Genomic DNA, 22,069 nt, shown 5'->3' with positions numbered 1-22,069 from the left:
TCGGTTTTTTAGACCATAAATTTTAGACCAAACCAAATTTTTATTAAGCTAAACCAAATTTTTAGAAAAAATCGGTTTATTCGATTTGTTCGGTTTTCTTAGAAATTCGGTTCGGTTCGGTTCGGTTTTTATCGAAAATCGGTTCGGTTCGATTTATTCGAAAACAAATCGGTTCGGTTCGATTAATTCGGTTCGATTCGGTTTAGTTTTAACCGAATACTCACCCCTAAAACTGAATCACTGGTCAAAACAATATCTTCTCCATTCGATCAGAACCAAAGGCGATCTCCTCGGCAGATCTAATCCGCCACCGTAAATCCATCCTCGATCTTGCTCCGACGTCGACGAGTTGGAACGATGCACGACTTCTGTTTCACGATCCCTATGGGCTCCTGGTCCTCGTTGTCGGTATCGTCGGCTATTTGCGACGGGGTAGCACGGCGTCGCTCGCCGGCGGAGCGGGCTCCGGACTCGTCCTTCTCCTCGCCGAATTCATTAGCCTTAAGGCTTTCGAGAAGCGGCGGAACTCCTACTTCGCCTTGGGCCTCGAGACTGGTAAGAAGTGCCCTCCCTTCCTTCAGCTAACCTAGATTTTGCTGAAAGGTTTGCAAATTTATGTCTTCATGTATATCGTGCTCTCTATTGTTTTGACTGTTTCTCTGATAAAAATTGGATCTTGCTTCTACTGTTTAGTCTTGATAAATGTTTTGCAGTTTTTATCGTGATTTCTTTCCATAAAAGGGAAATGCCTGAATTGATCGCAGTGCAGTTGTTTTATACTAACCGGAATGTATGAGTCTTGAGTTCAACATAATTGTTGCAAGATTCATTGGAAGAGTTCAATTGAACGCGCAGTATCAATATTTGGTTTCTGAATGTATAATGTGAAAAGGAAAAGTACTACTTATCCTTAAACCATCCATTGGATTATTGTCATATCATATACTGGAACACGTATATAATACAGATTATTAAATGAATGCACTCTATGAAGGTTCTTTCATATAAGTTTTGTTCCAACAAACAACTATAGAAGGAGATAGGAAATTACTGGAGCTGGGTACAGAGCCAAGTATAGAACCAAGGAATAAACCTTCCTAACAAAATTTTGGTTAACCCTAAGACCAATATTATGGGTTCATACTATTTTTCTTCTTTTGGTAAGTGGGGTTGGATTAACCTGTTTGAACCTCCTAAACTTGTTTCCATAGTGCTCATGTAATGCATGTCCTTTAGGATGAATTTTCTATTCTTGGCTTTGTTATATGTTGATAGGCAGGGTGAGTCAAGACCCATAAGTAAGTGGAGGAACAATTCCTATTGTATCACTCATTTTTCGATAGAGTTAATACTTGAATATGGTACAACCTTTAATGTTTTTCTCAAATCTAGTAGAATTTTTCATTTTTCCCCCCCTAATCTAGCATAACATTTAAGTTTCATGTATCCATCATTAATCAAGTTTCAATTAAAATGCTGACACTTTGCCAACTTAACAAGTTGCACACACTTCCTATATTGTATTGGTTCAGTTTGAGTCAGATTTGTCACTTTGTACGTTTTATCAAATTTAGCACAATCAATATAATTTTTTTTTTAAAAAAAAATCTAAGAAAACCAATATAAGTTCTATCAAATCTACCACAACCACATAAGTTCTATCAATTGTAACACAACCAAATAAGTTGATTTTAAAAATCTAGCACAACATTCCACATACAAACTCATATAATTAAAACATTAATTTAAGAGAAGTAATTAGTTTGATATAAGACGACACAATCAAAATACAGTAGACAAAAAAAAAGAAAAGAAAAACTATGCATACTACATTGAGTGTTCAATTCTACTTTACCACTAGTTAGTTATTTGCATGACAAGCTCCAATGACAACCAATAATGTTAACAATAAACAAATCAAATAATTGGTAAATCCATCTCTTTAGCCCTCTATTTTTCACTATTTCTTTAGTGGATTTTAATATCTTTAGTTTTTATTTAAATCTTCTTGAGTTTTTGATGCATACTACTCTAGTGCCCAATCACACATGGCCTTATCAATCTACTCAAGGAATTCATATCCCCTGGCTCTACAATAGACATCAATAAAATAGTAAAAATTACTTTCTATGTAATCTACTCAAAATATTAATCATATCACAATCATATCCTTTGGACACCTTAGAAACCTTCGACCTAGGTTTTGATCTTCCATGATGTTTTTTGGTATATTAGGCTTATGAGCCTGCATAACAGAATACATTATTTTTTGTTTGGTAGTCCTGTCGTGCTCATCTAATTGAGCAGCCTTTTATCTCTTTTTTTTTTTTTTTTTTAAATTTGGGGGAAATATCCATGGTGATTATATTTTTATGCACTTCTAAGGAATTATTTAGGTTTGCTCATGCATGCTTACCTGAAAGTTGAGAAAGTAACAGGTAGTGGAAGTATGCAGCCAGCAAAACACAGTAGTGGGGGAAGACGTGCACTTTAGTTCAAGCAGGAGTTATTGCAAACTTTACCATGGTTTGAAATCTCGTATCGTTGCCTGGTGAAACCTGTTGAAATGTATCATACCAATAAATTAGCAAAACTCAATACTATTCGACACAAACGTCTCTTTCCTGTGCCTCATCTCTTTCTTCCTACAACCTTCAATCCATCACCGGCGCCATGTATTAGAACATCGACATGATACTGAAACAGTATCGTTCCAATTAAAGACCGAAATTCAAGAATTTGAACCTTGATTGATGCACTTTTAGTTTAAGAGTTTGTTACAAAATTATAAAAGAAGTTGAGAATAACCGAGAGCATTCTATTAAGCTAAATTGATACATGCTAAATTGAAGCCTCTAGTTGTTTTTGGCATAAAGCATGTGGAAAAGTTCTCTTATTCCGGTATATTTTCTTAAGTAACTGGATTCTCTTCTGAACGTGTAAGATACACTAAATTATTCTGTTTACTAAATAAACTTTCTTGTGAAAAAAATATCAGATGAATTAGCGGTATACTTAATGTCTCTGGTAAGATTGTGAACTTAGTAGAGATTAAGGGAATGGCTATACACCGGCTTCTGCTCCTGTGAAAGGCTTCTATCTAGTTGAAAGAGATGGTGCAATGCCATTCAAATAATATCTAAGTTCAGATGCAGCTACTGGCACAATGCCATTCATATATTAGACTAATTGAACACCATTCACGAGACTGAGTTCGGGTTCAGGCAGTGGGATAGGAATTGAGGGTATCAACATCGACTTGGGCAGCAACTGGTGCTCCGCCTTCACTTGACCATTCTACTATCAACTGCTGTTTGGTATTTTTCCCGTGCTTTCCACTATCTTATTTGAATTACAGGCATAGGTTTGCTTAGTTATATTTAGTTGTGTAAGATCATTCAATTTGAACTTGACATTGATTTTCACTGATATTAATATGATCCTGAACCATCTGTCCAGTGAAAACTTTAAACAATACAGTTGAACTGTATATGCTTCATCTTGTTGGTTGATTGATACAGCGACTTCTCAACATAATCATATTAAAAATTGCTCTAAAACAAGGCCAGCTGATGTTCAGAAAAATCATTAGGATAAATTAATAAACTGAAGTAGTAAGTAAATGTTTCAGAGATTATAAGAATTTAATTTGTATATAAGTCTCTTCTGCTGCTTATAAGTGCATTGGCTACGCTTCAAGCTTTCTTTGGACAGACTTTTTTTTTTGTATCTTGATGTTTGTCTTCTAAAATTGTTACAATTGTGAAGTAAGTTTAAACTAATATGGTAGTACTTATTTTTCATTGTTTCTCTTAACATAGTTAATGGATTGTGCTAGTACTTGAATGCTTGCTGAAAACTCATGAATTTTGCTTATCATGTGATCGCTATGCAGTGCATTGATATCTCTGTTCTATCTGTATAAGATGGCAACTGGAGCAAATCATATTCCACCCAAAGCTGACTGAACTAGGTCGTAAAATCTACTGGTGGTAAAAGATACTTTGGCAGTCCTTCGAGGGCAGCCCCACACATTTTAGAAGTGGATAAATTACGGGGGCTTATTCAGCCTTAGTCGAGTAGCCTTCTTAGACAGGGGACACAAGATAATCCGAAGCAGTATTTGCATCTATCAGGAATCGAATCATGTCTCACTAGTGGCAAACTCTGCCCGAGTACCAACTCGGTTACACCCATGAGGGCAAATGCATATACTAGTGATCAAATTTTGACATGTGAAGTCGTATTAGTGACATTTATGGAGGTGCTATTGTATTCCAAATCATGTGCTATGTATAGTTTTAGCAAACAGTTTTGCTATGTTGTTTGGAGGAAATTGCTCAGTTTAGGGACAACGAGATAGGTTGCATTATGTCACTATTTAAAGACTTCAGTGGATGGATCTAAGGCTTAGGTACATTTTAGGATTTTTTAAATGATTTTGTAAGTGTATATTGGTAGTTTATGAGAGATCAAATATGATGTTACAGAGGGATTAATAACACAATAATAATAATTTTAGACAAAAATTAAAAGGGCTTCTCATTTTTTTCAAATAATCAAAGAGGCCACTTTTATTTTGATTGACGTCTCATTCTAACCAGTAACTCATGTATAATTATTCAACTATTCTATAGATATATTGTTTTCACGTTATTATCTTGTGACATCTGACCATATCTCTTGATTGTATGAACAAGACAAGTCCCCATTGTAGTAATTACGAATTCATAACTCCTCCGATAGTTATAGCAGTTACAGTCTGTAGCTGCTATAATACAATATTGTTGGACAAGATAAATCTATGTTGTTACAACTATAATTTCATAGTTGTTATAATGTTATAGTAGTTATGGTTTGATAGTTGCTACAACGTAAATATTATTAAACAATATGAATTTATATTGTAGCAGCTATAAAATCGTAGTTACTATAATATTATAGTGCTATGTTATGAATGTTGTTGAACAAGTCAAAATCAGTTTGACATTGTATTACTATATATGACAGAGATAATAATAATAATAATAATAATAATAATAATAATAATAATAATAATAATAATAATGAGGAGGAGGACAATATCATTTTACATGGGTTGTTAGTGGAGTAGAATCTCTTTTTAATTAAAAATTAAAAAGGAATGTTCTTATGATGATTTAGAAAAAATAGGATGTCATTTTAATTTTTGCACAATAATTTTAGAGTTATTATTATTATAGTCATACCAAATAATAATAATAATAATAATAATAATAATAATAATAAATTCTTGTATGTTATTGTTATAGCCAAATTACGCTATAAATACCAGTTGTTACAACCGTTTATAAAATATATCATCAAAAATATAATAACAGCAATTATGACAAACAATCACAATAATTATGATAACACAAGTATCATGATAACTGCAATTATAACACTGAATATGGATTATATGGTACAAACTTTCCAACCATATCTGCCAAAAAAAAAAACACATTTCTAAGGCACATTCCAAAAATATGGGAGAGTAGAATAAAAAAGATTAAGAATACTATGCATGATAATGTATACAAAAGTAAATTTAAAAGAAATACTGAAATCGTTTATTAACAGTAAAATAAGAATGAAAGATTTACAAGACCAAGAGAAATGTTTGTTTTTTACTAAGTGCAATGAAGAAAGGATCAATTTTCCTTGTAGAATTTAATTACAACGTATATTTCTAACAAAGCCAATACAACCAAAAATTGAAAAAGAAAATACATAGCAATGACAGATCTGTTATATGTTTTTTTCCCCTCACTTTAGCTTTGTTAGATGCTTTACTTGACAAGTTGTTGCAAACTGAGACCCCAAGCTGAACCTAACTGCATCATAAGTTGGTCTGGAAGTGCCCCCTCCCAGCTTTGTTAGATGCTTTACTTGACAAGTTGTTGCAAACTGAGACCCCAAGCTGAACCTAACTGCATCATTAGTTGGTCTGGAAGTGCCCCCTCCCAATTGTCTGGAAGTTTTAGCCTGCAAGCTTCATGGAGATTCAATAAAATCTCCCTTTTCAATTCAAGTGGAACCTTAAGGAAGTTAACGTCATTCTCTACAAGGTCTGACAACTGCAAATCAAACACAAAGTGCTCACATACGATTTCAGAAACAGTTAATAAGAAATGCCAAATCATCATGAAAGGCAGAATAAAATACTAGCTATTGGTTTGTTTTCCTATGGACTCGCATATTTTCAAGAGAGTAAACAGCAAAAATATAGAACACTCGGTGGAAAATACTGCTGCATGATAAAGCTCTCAAAATTTTTTTTTATTAAGACTAGATTACCATACCTATCTGAAACAACAAGTATTTATAGTTATACATTATTTTCAGCTGTCATATGATTCTCTTGCACCATGTTTGATCATGATTCTGGTGGTCATCCAACCAATCCTTAAGACGCATTTCATAGATTGGCATGACAGGAATTGGGAAACTGTTGCAATTTGCACACTTCCATGCTATGCCAAAATGTACACAGAGTAATCTTCGATACCTTAAGCCCCGTTTCATAGATGTCCTGATTGGAAAACAATATTCTAGACAGACTTATTTGCCCCAACCTGTATTGATTCAAGGAAACTTATGCAATTTGCACACTCTGAAGCCAAGTCAAATGTAAACAGTGTAACCTTCAATACCAACGAACAAGAACACTAACAGCAGCCAATAGAGAATTAAGCAATCAAAAAAGATATTAAAATCAAACAGGAAAACCTTAGAACCATCAATGCCTGTGCTTCCCTGCTTTATGAGCTTAATAGTCTCAGTAAACTGCCAATTGATGTTAACAATATGCACAACAATAGAGTCTCTCGAGATACAGGAAGGAATTAAATGATTGTGAGATAAGCCTATTAGCGCAATTAGTTTAGACTTTAGAATTTGATATTTTGAGAAATAACATCAGATATAATGAATTTTTTTAACAGACAAGATAAACTCTAATGTTGAGAGATAAAAATCGGTACCTGCTGAAGCCAGCTTAGGGCTATATCAAACAAACCTTGTTCTAGAATAAACTGTCCAATTGCATGCAAGACTGCACTTGTTATTTCACTAGAGAGTTGGTCAAAAACTGGACCTGATTTATCCATCAGCTTTACAAGCAATAAATCATCACTAGTTGAAAGAATCTCTGCATAAGCTGAATCAATATCACCAATATGAAATAAATCCATGGTGCGAGTCCAAGATGCCCAATGCGGACCCTTATCTGGCAATTGATTGTCATCTGTTAAAGCTTCAGCATCTAATTGGGGAGCAGGTATGTGTGCAGAATTTCTGGAAGTACCATTATCGTCCCCAGCTACCCGAATTGCTTCCAGAGTAGCCTCATCCTTTGAGGAGCGCCAAACACTTCTTGCTGAAGGTCCTTCACCAAGCCTAATTGATCCTGATCCCTTGTTCCACGAACTCCTGCCATTGATTTGATCCGTGTCATGATCAGTTCTGTGTGCCCCAACATCCACTGGAACAGCATCAAAATCCCGCTTTGAGTTCAAAAATCCATTTCTTGACATCGTGTATCCGTATGAATCACATGCTTCAGATTCAGACCTCCATGTAGAATCTCTTCCTCTTACACTAGAAACTACACTGCCTGATGAGAAAAACCTTTTGGAAAATGGAAATCGCATCTCAACTATGCTGCTAAACTTTGAGCTGGTATATGAAGATCTACCTGAAGAATTGTCAAATTGTAGAGCCATACTTCCTCCTCTCCTTCCAGATGGCATAGCCAAGTCATGAAGCATTTCTTCCACAACTCTCTCCAGACACCTGACTCTATTTTCTAGATTCACCATATTATCACGGGTGCCTCCCATGAAGTCCTGAAGTTGTGACAAATTAGTGAATAGTTTAATACCAATGAATGGGTATATCAGATGGTAAGAAAGAAAAAGACAAAATCCAAACAATGTGATGGGTGAAAATCTGACATCTCAAGTGAGAGAATTGACCTTGTTTCTGAAAGGGCTAAATTGTGAAGCATCTGGAGGTAAATGCAATATCCAAGATGAAGATCTGAGTGATGGTTGAAGGAGGATATAAAGTGCATGATATTTTTGTAGAAGCCTTGTGAAAAGGGATGTCTTTATCATACATCAATTTTCTTTATAGTTTTACAGGGGTGCATGGTTCGATATTTATATCAGCAAGATTATATTTTCTTCAGATCATGATCAGCAAATGCCAATATCATGCTTGCAAATATGCTACAAACATGGAATTTTTCACATGGATTAAATGTAGAGAAACCTTTAGGGACTTTTCACGTATTTCCAGCATACTAGTTTCAGACAATACCAGATGCAGAGACAATTAGAAGGAAATTATGTTGAAAATAATAACCATATGAATATAAGAGCTTTTAGGTGTTTTAACATATTTGAATAATATTCTCTATAATCAATAAAGAACAGTATATTTCAACTACTAATGAAATAAGCCAACTTAATAGGCCTACACATGCAACTGAAAATTCATAAGCCATAAGTAATAGTAATACACATGATGACATCCAGTTCTCCGACCCACCATAATCTTCCACTTCAGATATGAATCTAAAGAGGGTGTCATAAGATGACCCCACAACATTAGGATAATATGACTTGCTATAATTAAAAAAAATAAAAGAAACATGGCTTATTATAGAACCATAACTAACCAACATAAAGGAAATGAAAAATAATAGAGGAAAAGCTACAGAAGATGCTTGTATTTCAGGGACAACAAGGCAAAATAAAATGAGAATTACAAATTGAGAAAGTTATGCAAAATCAGCAATAGATAGAAACTGATAAAAACTTCAGATATATCCTGTGCAGACATATTATCATATGTTTTAGGAAAAAAAAAAACATAACCTAGGATGTAAAAAATGAATGAGAATCTAATGGAATTTGGAAAATAGAACATTTCAACAATCAGTTACAAGCCACCAATATTCAAAGCCATGAACAGAACGGAAGGGGGAAAAATCACATATGATGAAATAATAAAGAAGTTTTAGTTTATCGATAAACCTGTAACATATTCGTGATACTGGCTTGTTGCCTCTCTAATTGAGCTAATCGTCTCTGTATGGCTGACCAACTGGCTTTATTACTCATAAATGGCCCTTCAGTATGGGCATCAGATCTAGTGGCCTCTAAATGATCTGGAGGTAAATCCTTCAAAAATCTCTCACTTCTATTATCAATAAGTTTTTCTTTTGAATCTTTCCACCACAATAGCCTTTGTTCTGACCCCTTGTCCCATGTATTTAAATTTTCACATCCATCAGAGTAATCCAACTTTGGGAGTGTCGTTCCATCACAGTTTGGCACTCCCACCAAGTGTCTGCAATTTTCTTGTTGCCCTTTGATTTGTGAATGAGAGGACTGCAAGCACCTATGAGGTACCATTACTTCTATAGGTAAGTCATCTGAACTCCTGTTCTCGAGTTTCTGGAAGAATTCTGGGTTCAATTCTTTGTCTGTCAAAGCAGGTGCCTTTTTCTTTATAAGTGCAGCTGCTTTCTCTGGTATGTTAGTGCTGTTTCCCTTTAATACAGACATGGTTTCACCAGATGAAGCAGAAGCATAGGAAATCTTTGATAAGTCCTGAACTCTAATAGAACCAAACCCTTCATGATCTTCGTTTTCATTGTTATCAGCCAATTCGGATTTCCTAGATTCTGCAGTAATGTTAAATACTAAAAAGTAAGATGAGCGTCATGAACAACAAATACATAGCAGAACTCAGAAGGAAATTTAAAGTCACGGACCTTTTTTTTGTGGTGAAGTTCCATCCTGCCCTTTAATCCTCTTCCATAATTGTAGTGCCTCTGTTATGCTATCTCTGCAAGGTTTTACCTGAAAATGTAATGCAAGATTAAAAAAATCAACCTTGTAAAGAAATTCACGTAGGCACTGCATGTTAAATCATCATTAGTTATGGCACCTGACTAGCTTACCTTGTCAAAACGGCAAGCCTCAAGAGCAGCTATGGTTGTTGCAGCACCATCACCAAGAAAATGACTTGGGTAAGAAGCTAACACACATAATGTATCAGCAGCTGCCTTACGGGTAGCCCAGTCATTAATCTCAAGGCATTCACAAATTATTTGCAGTATTTGTTGTATGCTCTCGGGATTAATAGCTCCTACCTGAAAAAGGATATGACAGAATGATTTTCTGATTGAAAAAACAAAAATAGATTTCATCATTAAGTTCACAAATTGAGGCCTTTCCTATGTAGATCTGATTCAGAAGTCTATGACCCCATGGGCATAATAAAATTATGTCCAGTCACCTGTGTCCACCATTAGCACTAAACAAAACCAAGAATGGCAGAACAGATTAACCATAAAAGCATATGCAAAATATAACTATCCTCTGGGAATGTTGAATGTTGAAAAGTCATAGATCATAGCCGAAGCAGGTGCATGAACTAACTTCAAAGAAGCAAGACATGTGTTTATATTTATGGTGGTCCAACCTTTCAAGACTTCAGATTTTCTGTTTAAAAACATGCCTAGATAGATTTCATCATTAAGTTTACAAACTGAGGTCTTTCCCACATTAATCAATCTGATTCAGAAGTTTATGGAACTAACTCCATGGACAGAATAAAATTATGTCCAGTCACCAGTGTCGACCATCAGCACTAAGCAAAACCAAGAATGACAGAACAGATTAACCATAAAAGCATATGCAAAATATTACTATCCTCAGGAATATTGAATGTTGAAAAGTTATAGATCAATAGCCCAAGCAAGTATGCTTGAACTAAACTTCAAAGAGGCAAGACATGTGTTTGTATTTATGGTGGTCCAACCTTTCAAGACTCTAAATTAGCATCAGATAAGATAGTTATAAGAAGTTGCAAAATTGCATAGGTTATTCAAACTATCAAAGATAAAATTGTCTGTTTCACACAAACAGTATATGGTTCTTTAAAACCAATTATGAATATGATGTAAGAGATTATTCTTTGTCTCTATTTAAAAACAAAATTCAATGAAACAATAGATGTATAAAGACAAAAAAAAATATGTCCGAGGTAACTTCTAAGATTTAGAACAAAAAGATGGAGGGAAATGGCAGAATAAGTTGGCTTCAATAATTCCGATAAGGAAAAAGACCTGGAAGATGAGAGCAAGATGGTATGTATCCTAATCCCAGTAGTTCATAATATCAATATATGATTCTCTTCAATGCCATAGTCAGCAATGTTTAAAAGCATAATGCAAGGATACATGGTGTGCAAAGCCAGACATAAATTTATGATCTTATGTTTTAATGGAAACTACGGAGCCAACAAACCTGAGCAAGGCTAGAGACAACTGAAAGCAATGCTCCTTTGGCTAGAAAGCTCTGGCCACCAAGCATCTTAAATATCCTCGGGCACAGCCTCTGGAATGCGGACCCTGCTGCTGCAATTTTCCCATCTTCTCCTTTCCCCCCACACTCCACCACCTTTGCGAGGCACATAGCCGCCCCGCCCTGCACCACCTTGTTCTGTTCCGCCATTGCCTCAAACAACGGTTTCACGAACATCCACACCACCGGCGATGATCCGCCTACTCCACTTCCGCCAGGGCCGTCCTCTGACGCAGTCTCCGCCACGACCGACGGGAGGAGGTACAGCGTGGCGAGTGAGCCTGCGGCGTCGCCGCAGGCTTCTCGAACTAAGGAATCGGAAGTAGGGTCCTTGAGGCGTCGGACAATGTGGGCGATGCTCTTGGGGAGGTGCGCGGAGGCCGCATCCGTATGGCAGGCACAGAGAAAAGTGAGGAGGCGGAGGGACTCGCGGCGGGCGACGAGGAATGAAGATTGCTTGGACGCGGGTAGGTCCTGCAGGCCGGGCGAAGGCACGGCGGGGTCGTGGATGAGGGCGTGGAGGAGTATAGGGACGCCGGTATCTGGGAGGGTCCGAATGATCTTCTCGAGTTCGTCGACGGCGATCTGGTGAGTGTCTCTGTCGGAGAGTTTGGAGAGCACAGCGAGGACACGCGAGTTGAGTTCCACCATGGCGAGATGGGAGGAAAGCGAAGAGGAAGAAGAAGAAGAAGGTACAGATTTGGACAAGGAGGCAGAATTGCGAGGGCTTAGGAATGCGGAAAGGGACCTGGAGAGCTTGAAAGGAGGCCTGGGAACGGGAGTCGCCATGGAAAGAAGATGAACAAGCGAAGGAACAAAAAAAATTTATTTTTGGGGGAAACGGACCGACACTTACGCAAATGGGTTCAAAGTTCGGTAAAAGTTCAAATAGACCTCGAACGTCATCTGTTTTCAACTTTTTCTCTTATGTTTGAGCTGTTAATAAAAATAATAATAATAATTTTAATTAGTGTAATTGACTATCTCTTATCTCATAAAAAATTTTCTCTAGCTATCAAGATAAATTGAGAAGTGTACATGATGATTAATTTAGAAGTCTAACATCCTTTGATTCTGTCCTTCATTTAAAAAAAAAATTACTACAAATACGTCATAATTAGAGGTGACAATCTGAATATCTTACCGTGATACCATAGTCCCGGGGACAGAGTATGACACTTAATGAACCAAGAGCAACTTTATTGTTCAATTTAATAAGAGCTTATTTATATATCTTCAATATAAATTAAATGAATAAGTTTGAGCCCGGGGTTGTAGTGCAATGGGAGGGCATTCAGTTGTCGCCCATATATTCACGGTTCAATTCTTAGATATGGCGTATTTATAGGAAATTTTCCTCCAAATAAAACGCGCAACTAAGGGATATGGGCTTCTGGGTTGTCTGCCACGAGTGCTTCCCGATTTATCTTAGTGACCAATAGGAAACTTCCGTATGGCCGGACTGATCACCCAAGGTTTGACGTTACCTGACCTACTTAATCATTTTTTTTAAAATGAATAAGTTTGAAAGATCAACTTTTTATTGAGTAGATAAGTTTTCAAAATTATCAAATCGTGTAAGTTAGTTTCAAATCATGTATCTGCTTTCCATTTTGTCCCTAAATAATCAACTGATAAAAAAATCAATCAAATTGATTTTTGTTTGAAAACTAATCAATTGATTTTTAACATCAGTCGAATCAATTTCTCTATATACAAAGTTTCAAGTAAATCAGTCGATTGATAATGAAAATCAGTCAAATCAATTTGCATCTATATGAAAGTCAATTTTGGACAAAACTGGTTGATGAACCAAACGATGTCGGATTGACATGAAACTAGCTTTTATATATTCATCTAATTCTCCTAATATTCATGTTCTCAAATATCAATTTGATCAAATATATTGAAAGTAATGATTTTTTGAACACGAATATTTTTAAAAATTTAATTCATGTTAAAAAAAATCACTGCTCTCAATATATTGAGTTAAATTGATATTTGAGAACATGGAAATAATGAGAAGAAGTAGACAAACACATAGAAACTAGTTTCATATCAATCCAAGGTTGTTTGGTCTATTAGTTGATTTGATCCAAAATCGACTGATGGACAAAATGTCCTCGGATTGATAAAAAACTAACTTCTATGTATTTTGTCTACTTCTTCTAATTATATCCATATCCTTAAATATCAATTTGACTTAATATATTAAGAACAGTGATTTTTGAATATGAATGTATTTAAAAAAATTCAATTCGTATTTAAAAAATCATTACTCTCAATATATTGAGTCAAATTGATGTTTTAAGGCATGAATATTGATCCTCTCCGAAAGCGTGAAGGTGGGAAGCTAGGGAGGTGGTAGCTTCGCTAACCGAATGTGGACCTCGCTTCGCTCTACAAAACAAGTAACATCAGTGCTGAGCCAGCGAAGGAGCATTCGACGTTGGCCTTTTGACGCTCAAGTCAGTCACCGAAATTTGTAGAAAAAGTAGAGCAACAATAGAACTAACACCAAACAATAATCGCGCGTATCTTCGCCGGTGATGGACCCCCATTTATATAGAGTCTTGATAGGCAACGTGCACGCTTCTCGAGGAATTAGTGTGTTCTCCAATACATCCTGTGAAAGGACTTGTCAGGAAAGTACTTTTGACACAATACCTTAACAGGGCATGCATATCCCTAATGAGACAGTAGAAGTTTTTGCCATACGATCCGCCTGTCGACCATGCCTCGTGTCAGCGACACTATCTCCCAAAAGGATGTCAAGAGAGACTACAGTGGTCCTGTTGCTTGGCCGAGCGGGATAGCCGCTCGGCCGGGACTCCTCCGCTTCGTGTATGGCTAGGTCCTGCTGCTTGGCCGAGCAAGGTAGTCGCTCGACCGAGACCCCTTTGCTCTGTCGACCTTAGTTGCCCTTCCATGCGGTGGTTGTGTAGTAACATGCACTCCTCCTCTGTTCGGACAAACTATCTGGTTTCCTTTGGCGTCCTACTGCTCCGTACTGAGCGTTGTCTATCTTATATATCATCCTGAGCTGGACGGGTGGTATGCTCGGACATGTCTCCTACCGGTCTGGCCCCCACTGACCCGACTGGCTATTGTAATTGTCCTCCGTTCAGTCCTTTACCACTTGGGTGCTGACCACCTTGACTTTGATCTTCACCTTGATAATTGACCCCATGTCAGGTGGGCCTTCGTCAGTCACCGCATCACAAGCCTCCCTCTCAAGTCTAATCGAAGAAGGTTGCAAGTCTAATTGACTGGACAAGTAGCATCTTCGGTGTCTTACGCAACCGATCAGACCCTACATGTGTTCCTCGGGTTCTGATCGGACCCTACATATGTTAGTGCAATTTCCTCTGGATGAGTTGCCTCAAGCTTAAGTTTTGATGTTTAGGTTTCGATATTTGACAATATGTAAAGATTGCAGGTGCAATCATTCAATTGGGGAGATTTTTGGTGCAATTCCCCTCTGGTCAATGTTTGACCAGTTTGATGTAAAAAAAAGTCGAGCAGGTCAAGGTTGACCAGATACTTGACTGGTAAAGCCCTAACTGGAGGTTAGGCAAAGGTAAGTCTTGGTGAGTGAAGCCAGGCAGTTGGAAATCCTGATGAGTGAAGCCAAGTGAAAGACCTAGTGAGTGAAGCTAGATAGTTAAAAATTATGGTGAGTGAAGCCATGCGAAAGACCTAGTGAGTGAAGCTAGGCAGATGAAAGTCCCGATGAGTGAAGGCAGACAATGGAAAAATCCTAGTGAGTGAAGCTAGGTGAAAGTCCTGGTGAGTGAAACCAGGCGGATGGAAAGTCCCGGTGAGTAAAGTCAGGCATATGGAAAGTCCTAGTGAGTGAAGCTAGGCAGATGGAAAGACATAGTGAGTGAAGCCAGGTACGAGGAAATCCAGATGGGTCAAGGGTGACCGGACATCTAGTGGAAGTCCAAGTGGGTCATGGAGGATCGGACACTCAGCATGAGACGGTAAGTTCAAGTGGGTCAAGGTTGACCGATACTTAGCACGAGGAGAAAAGTCCAAGTGGGTCAAAGGATTGACCGAACACTTGGTGAAGAAGTCCCAGCAGGTCAAGGTTGATCGGATGCTAGGCACGAGGAGTTCCAACAGGTCATGATTGACCGGATGTTGGATCTGGGGACCCTTGAGCTTGAGTTAAGCAAGTCAAGGGTGGTTGATCGAGTCGATCAATTGGATCAAAGCCCAATCGATTAGGAGAATGCTGCGATAAACAACAGCCCAATCGATCGGTCGATCAATTGGGGATGTTTATCGCGTAAACAGAAGCCTCGGGGGCTGGAAATCGCATGTGACGCAAGAAAGTTGAATCGATCGATCGATCGATTCAGACTTTTCCAGCAAAGAGCACAGATGCGCTCTGAATCGATCAGCCGATCGATTCAAGCCTCCCCAATCGATTAAGATACGACCGTTATGCAGGATGTAAGTTTTAGACGGCCAAGATCACTGGGATCTAACGTGGCAATCTATTGGGAGGAGCTCCAATCGATTGGAAGCCCTAGAAGCGCAGATATAAAGACGGTGAAACCTTCAAATGCGGCAAATCCTTCTTCCTGATCTTCACGCGATCTTCTCCGACACTTCTCGCCAGTTCTTGGAAGGTCTTGGGGACAAGTGTTGGTGCACTTCCAAGGTTCAAGAGGCAACCACAAGCAACAAGTGAGCAATAAGAGTGTTTTTCATTTGTATTCATTGTATTTTTCTTCTTGCATTGAGTTGTTGTATGTTTGAGTGTTGTATAAGGTTTCTCCACATCTGGTAGTTACCGAGAATGAGAGTTTTATTAGTGGAGTGAGCGTCGTATATGAATCCTTGGATTAGTCACCTCTTCTTTAGGTGGATATCAAGTAAATCCTCTTGTTAGTATTGTGAGTGTTTGCTTCGAATTCTTTTCCGTTGCAAATCATCACGAAGCATCAAGATAACGAACACGACGAGCTATTCACCCCCTCTAGCTACAAATCGACCTTAACAAATAGTATCAGGGCAAGGTCGCTCTTCACCGGAATCACCACCGGAAAGGGCAATGGGCTAGAGGGAGAAGAAGTTGAAGCAAATTTCAAAAGTCAAAGACTTCATCAAAAGGTTTAACTTTAAATATAATTCTAAGATGGACTTGGATTCAACATAAGAGTGCCTCCACAATACATATCGACAAGCTTCGATTCTTGGAAATCAAGAATAGAAAACTTCTTCGTGATGGAGATAGAGCAATGGTTTGCTCTAATGGAAAGCTTTGAAGCTCCAACAAATTCAAAGGGCAAGCTCCTCAAGAAGAACAAATGGAGTCAAGAGCAAATTCAAAGATGTGAGGTCAATGATAAAGTGACCAAGCTATTGGTTAATTTATTGCCAAGCAATATTTTGACTCAAATTGGAGAATACAAGGATGCCAAGGAGCTATGGAGCAAATTGGCTAAAGTTCATGAGGAATCCTCCACTGTACCAATTCAAGAAAAATCCAAAGAGGGCAACTCATTGGATCAAGAAGGAGAGGAGCCCGAAGTTGAGAGATGCTCAACATCGGATGAAGAAGAAGAGACTTCATCTTCAACAGAATGCAATGAAAAGGGCAAAGAGGGAGCATACTCTTTGTTCTATGTATAAGATGAAGATGAAGAAGTCTCCACTTCTAGGATTGAGGGGGAGCGACATTCGATGACTCTGAACCAAGAAGAAGGAGAAGCTTCTACTTTCGGGTCAAGTGGAGAAAAAGAAGATAGGGCATCCTCAAAAAATCAAGAGACATTAAATGGAGGATCAAGTGTCATCCCTACACGTGAAGGTATAAGTATTTCAATTAATAATAAAAATCATATTATTTACTTTGAGTGTAGGGAACATGGGCATTACAAGAGTAAGTGCCCCAAATTGACCAAGAAGAAGGGTCAAGTGGCACCCAAGGCTAAGGAGAAGCCTAAGAAGGTTGGCCCTATAATAAGGAAGAGCAAGGAGCACATTGTGTGTTTCTTGTGCAAGTAAAATGGACATTATCGAAAGCCAATGTTCAAAGAGGAAGAAACCAACCAAGCTCAAAGAAGGAAGCAAGAGTCAAGGGGAAGCTTGTAAGAGCAAACCCAAGATATTATTTGTTTAGCCAATTTCTTTAAATCATGGTAAAAAGCATGCTAGTTCAACTTTATATCATTTTAATGCTATTTATCATAAAAATAGAAGGGATGATAGGATTAAAGAAAAATATGTAGCTCTTTATGCCAAGACTACCTCACCTAAGATTAGGAAGGTAGATAAACTAGGCAAGAATACTAAGGACCTTATTTATAAGCCTAGAAATAAAAATGCTAAAAGATTTAATGATAAATCAAAATCATGGGATTTATGGAAAGAAAATCAAGTCTTGAGGTCAAGGTTTGACAAAATTGAAAAGACCCTAAAAATGATGGAAAATATCATTAAGGGGTAAAAAGAACATAACCTAGGTTTAGGAAACCAAAAGTCTGTTGGTTGGTTCTAGGAAGATCGTACCGGTTTCACTGTACAAAAATTTTATACAAGTGTCGAACTTTTCCTAACAACCTATTGTGTTCTTTAGAAATTAAATTAGGAATCGCAAACGGAACTTAATATTATTAATTTCAAATTTAACTTATCTATTCTTAATGATTTAGACTTGGATCGCAAATGATGCTTAACATTATTGATCCAAATCCACCTATGTTATAAATTCAATTAAATATTAATTTCCAAAATTAGCTTCCAGGACTGCATGACGAGGCACTAGTCCTTCTTGGGTATGAGATCATCCACCACTGCCTAGACAAAGCCTTTTAAAGAAATCTAATATTTAATTTCCTTATATAACTTTAGGTTTAACCAAAAAGAACAATCGAATCACAAGATCAAAATAAAATAAAAGAAACACAACTTCGAATTACAAATCCGAAAATCTAGAATCATATGTCTCTTGTGTTTGAAATTCATACAAAGAAAAACTAGCATGATGCGGAAAATAATTACTGGTTATACATTTCTTTGTATGCAACGACCTCTTGATCTTCTGTCGTATTCCTCGCCTCCTCTTGGATGTCATGTGGGCGACGATCCTCCAAGATGAACACCACCCAAAAGCTCCTCCTCCTTCTTTAAGATTCGGCCACAACCACCACCAAGGAACAAAAGAGATCAAGAGGAAAGGGAAAGGGTCGGCCATAAGAGAGAGCACAAGCAAGAGAATAAGAATTGATCCATCATGAGGCCTCTCCTCCCCTTCTTTTATAATACTTGCCCAAGGCAAATAAGAAAAGATTTTTATAAAAAATTAAAATCTTCCTCTTGTTTTCCTTTCCTCCTTTTTAATTCCTTTTTCTCCTCTTAATTGATTTAATGGCTGGCCTCTTGCTTGGACACCAAGCAAGGGTGGTCGACCCTTAAAAGAAGAAAAAAAATCTTGTAAAAATTTTATAAGCAAAGAAGGAAAGCTCTTATAAAATTTTACAAGCTCTCTTTTAATTTCCTAACGTGGATGTTTTAAAAAAGGAAAATTTTAAAACAAGTTTTAAGATTTAAAACTTCTCATTTAAAATTTTCTTTTTTAACATGGTTACAAAAAGGAAAGTTTCAAATTTAAAACTCTTTTTTAAAACCATGAGGATGGTTAAAAGGGAAAGTTTTAAAACTTTAAAACTTTTTTTTAAACCATGTGGCCTAATTCAAATAAGAAAAGTTTTATAATTTTAAAATCTCTCTTTCAAAACTTGTAGATATCTACAAAGAGAAGATTTTAAAAATTTAAAACACCTCTCATACTTTGAATTATGTGGCCGACCCCCTTCACATTGCTTGTGGCCGACCCCCTTTGAGAAAGTAGTGGTCGACCCTTGGCTTAGTCACCAAGCCTTGGGTCGACCCCCTCTTGGACACCAAGATGGACTTTTCATGAGTGGAAATAAGGCATTAATGAGTCTACGACAGAGACCTAGAGGAGAAATTGGTTTTGGCCTCCCGACGAGCTCGAGTATCCCATGTTCGCCCTAAACACACAACTCAAGTTCATCAATAATAACTCATTCTACTAGAGAGTTATTATTGCACTACCGCATCAATCCCAAATTACATTATGAACTCCTTCTTATCATGAGTGCGTTAATCTCCCGTGTTTAAGATATCGAATGTCCATTAATTTAATGAGTTACCGACAACTCATTTAATTAACATCTAGCTCCGAGAGTAGTATCACTCAACTTTATTGTCATGTCAGACTAAATCCATCTGCAGGGTTTAACATGATAATCCTTATGAGCTCCTCTTAGGGACATTATCAATCTAGATTATTAAGACAGTTTCCTTCTATAATAAACAACACACACTATAAGTAATATCATTTCCCAACTTATCGGACCTTTTGATTTATCGAACTAAATCTCACCCATTGATAAATTAAAGAAATAAATATTAAATATATGTGCTTGTCATTATATTAGGATTAAGAACACATACTTCCATAATAACCGAGGTATTGTTCTTTTATTTAGTCAGTATAAAAAAGAAACTACCTCAATGGTCCTACTCAATACACTCTAAGTGTACTAGTGTAATTATATAATCAAGATAAACTAATACCTAATTACACTACGACTATTCTGATGGTTTGTTCCTTTCCATTTCGGTCGTGAGCTACTGTTTATAATTTATAAGGAACTGATAACATGATCTTTTGTGTGTGACACCACACACCATGTTATCTATAATATAAATTAATTGAACAACTACACTTAGCATATAAATGTAAACATTTTTTACCAATGTGATTCTTTATTTTAAAATAAATGTTTACAAAAGTTAGGCTTTTAGTATACACTCTAACAAAGTCATCCAATGACCATAGAGGTTTGTGATACAAACCTAAGGCTAAGAAGGATGTAGCTTCATATCATAGGATTCCATATACCTATGGAACAAATCCTAGGTCTAGGAGTCAAGTCAAGGATACAAGGGAAGTTATCCCTAGGAGTATCTTTGCAACAACAAATGTGACTAAGACTTCTAAGAAGTCAAAGAAAGTCACCAAGAAGGTCACAAGGGAAGCTATCCCTAGAGTTGACCTAAAGAAAGTGACCAAGGCTCCTAAGAAGCCTAGAAAGGTCATTAGGAAGGTATCTAAGGAAGTTATCTCTAGTGAATACCTAGAACATCCAAGGAGCACCAATAAAATTTGGGTTCCGAGGAGCATATTCTCTACATCCTAGATGGGTTTAGAGAGTGTCAACTCGAAATGAGAAGGGTGGTTAATCCAACCTTGATAAAGTTGACACTTTGAGACATTTTCAAGGTTTTTGTTCACCTTTGAAAATTAAAAGGATATATTAATTACTCTTTGGAAGAGTAAAATGTGCCAAAATTTAAGGAATTAAACTTAATTTTATTTGACACAACAAATCAACAGTAAAAGGAATACCAAGTTGGGTTTTGGTATTTTCTTGAGAAAATGAGGGTAAATCTAGGATCAATTTTAGATTTAGCAAGAATTAAGGATACTTAGATAGGTTATCTAGGTATATTTTATTTATGCTAAGGTGCTATGATTGTTTGCCCATCATATGTCATAACATCATATTTTACATTCATGTTTATTATGAAAAATAAAAATACCATGTCATGTCATACATACATCATGTAGCTACAATATATTTTCTTTTGAAAATTATTTCTTTTTGATGTAGCTATAACTTGCATCTTGCGCCTCTGTGCTCTTTGCTAGAAAAGCCTAAATCGATCGATCAATCAATTCAGTTTTCTCGTGTCACATGTGATTTCCAGCCCCCAATCGATCGGTTGATCGATTGGGGAGGCTTCTGTTTGCGTGCTCAGCGGGCGTCTCCCTCCTTCTTGCCGCCTTGGCTTCTTCCATGTCGATGTATTCGGTGACCTTTTTTTATAGGTGGTCGAAGTCCTTTGGCGGCTTTCGAATGAGCGATCTGAAGAACTCGCCCTCGATGAGCCCTTGGGTGAAGGCATTTACCAGCATGTCTGAGGAGACTACTAGGATGTCCATGGCCACCTGATTGAAGCGCTGGATATAAGCCCTCAATGCTTCCTTGGGCCCCTGCTTCAACGAGAACAAGTTCACACTCGTCTTCTGATGGCGACGACTGCTGGTAAAGTGGTGTAGGAACGCCGTTCAGAAGTCTTTGAAGCTGTGGATGGATCCGTCTGGCAACCTCTTGAACCAACGTTGTGCTGACCCGGGAGGGTGGTGAGAAATTCCCGACACTTCACTCCATCAGTGTACTGATGAAGTGTGACCACGTTGTCAAATTTGGATAAATGGTCATCCAGGTTGGTAGTTCCGTTATACTCCCCGATCGCTAGTGGCGTGTAGTGCCTTGGCAGAAGGTCATTTAGCATCCATTCCGAAAATTACTGATTGATTCACTCAGGCGAATCATCTTCCCTGGGTGTCTTCCCTTTCCTTGCATCCTGAACGGGCACATTATCTAAAGAAGACCCTTGATCCTTATCCACTCAGTCCCGTTCCTCTGGCGAGGTCCTGAACAGCGCTCGGTGGAAGGGGATAGGCCATTGGGCGCTTCCCCATACGTGCCAGCCGACTTCTTACTATTACCCTGAGCGGATACTCGGTCCACTCGGTCACCGTGCTCAGCTGGTCG

General features: G+C 37.5%; 2 protein-coding genes across 4 annotated transcripts in view; one reads left to right on the top strand and one right to left on the bottom strand.

The window, feature by feature from the left end:
- The first annotated feature begins 245 nt into the window (after nt 1-245).
- LOC121969040 (galactose mutarotase-like) overlaps nt 246-22,069 on the top strand; it is a 29,475-nt gene continuing 7,651 nt past the window's right edge. Inside the window, exon 1 of the mRNA XM_042518997.1 lies at nt 246-555. Within this exon, the coding sequence (XP_042374931.1) occupies nt 358-555 (198 nt within the window). The 5' untranslated portion in view covers nt 246-357. The remainder of the gene's footprint in view (nt 556-22,069) is intronic.
- LOC121969004 (TORTIFOLIA1-like protein 1) lies at nt 5,620-12,254 on the bottom strand. 3 transcript variants are annotated; one of them, XM_042518995.1, is made up of 7 exons: nt 11,346-12,254; nt 9,995-10,186; nt 9,806-9,893; nt 9,063-9,715; nt 7,718-7,868; nt 7,005-7,636; nt 5,620-6,098 (listed from the first exon to the last, which is right to left on the bottom strand). In XM_042518995.1, the coding sequence occupies exons 1-7, from the start codon at nt 12,189-12,191 to the stop codon at nt 5,907-5,909; spliced, it is 2,754 nt and encodes a 917-aa protein (XP_042374929.1). In that variant the 5' UTR covers nt 12,192-12,254; the 3' UTR covers nt 5,620-5,906. The 3 variants fall into 3 exon arrangements, with proteins under 3 accessions (XP_042374929.1, XP_042374930.1, XP_042374928.1); XM_042518996.1 differs by having other exon boundaries at nt 7,005-7,627; XM_042518994.1 differs by having other exon boundaries at nt 7,005-7,868.

This window comes from Zingiber officinale, chromosome 1B (assembly GCF_018446385.1).
Source record: "Zingiber officinale cultivar Zhangliang chromosome 1B, Zo_v1.1, whole genome shotgun sequence".
NCBI classification, from domain to species: domain Eukaryota; kingdom Viridiplantae; phylum Streptophyta; class Magnoliopsida; order Zingiberales; family Zingiberaceae; genus Zingiber; species Zingiber officinale.
This window is presented reverse-complemented; position numbering and strand designations above follow the sequence as displayed.

Coding starts and splice junctions, on each gene's coding strand:
- LOC121969004 (XM_042518994.1), bottom strand. CDS start 12,191: ATGGCGACTCCCGTTCCCAGGCCTCCTTTCAAGCTCTCCAGGTCCCTT. Junction 10,187..11,345: donor TTGTCTCTAGCCTTGCTCAG/GTTTGTTGGCTC, acceptor ATCCTTTTTCAG/GTAGGAGCTATTAATCCCGA. Junction 9,894..9,994: donor AGGCTTGCCGTTTTGACAAG/GTAAGCTAGTCA, acceptor TTACATTTTCAG/GTAAAACCTTGCAGAGATAG.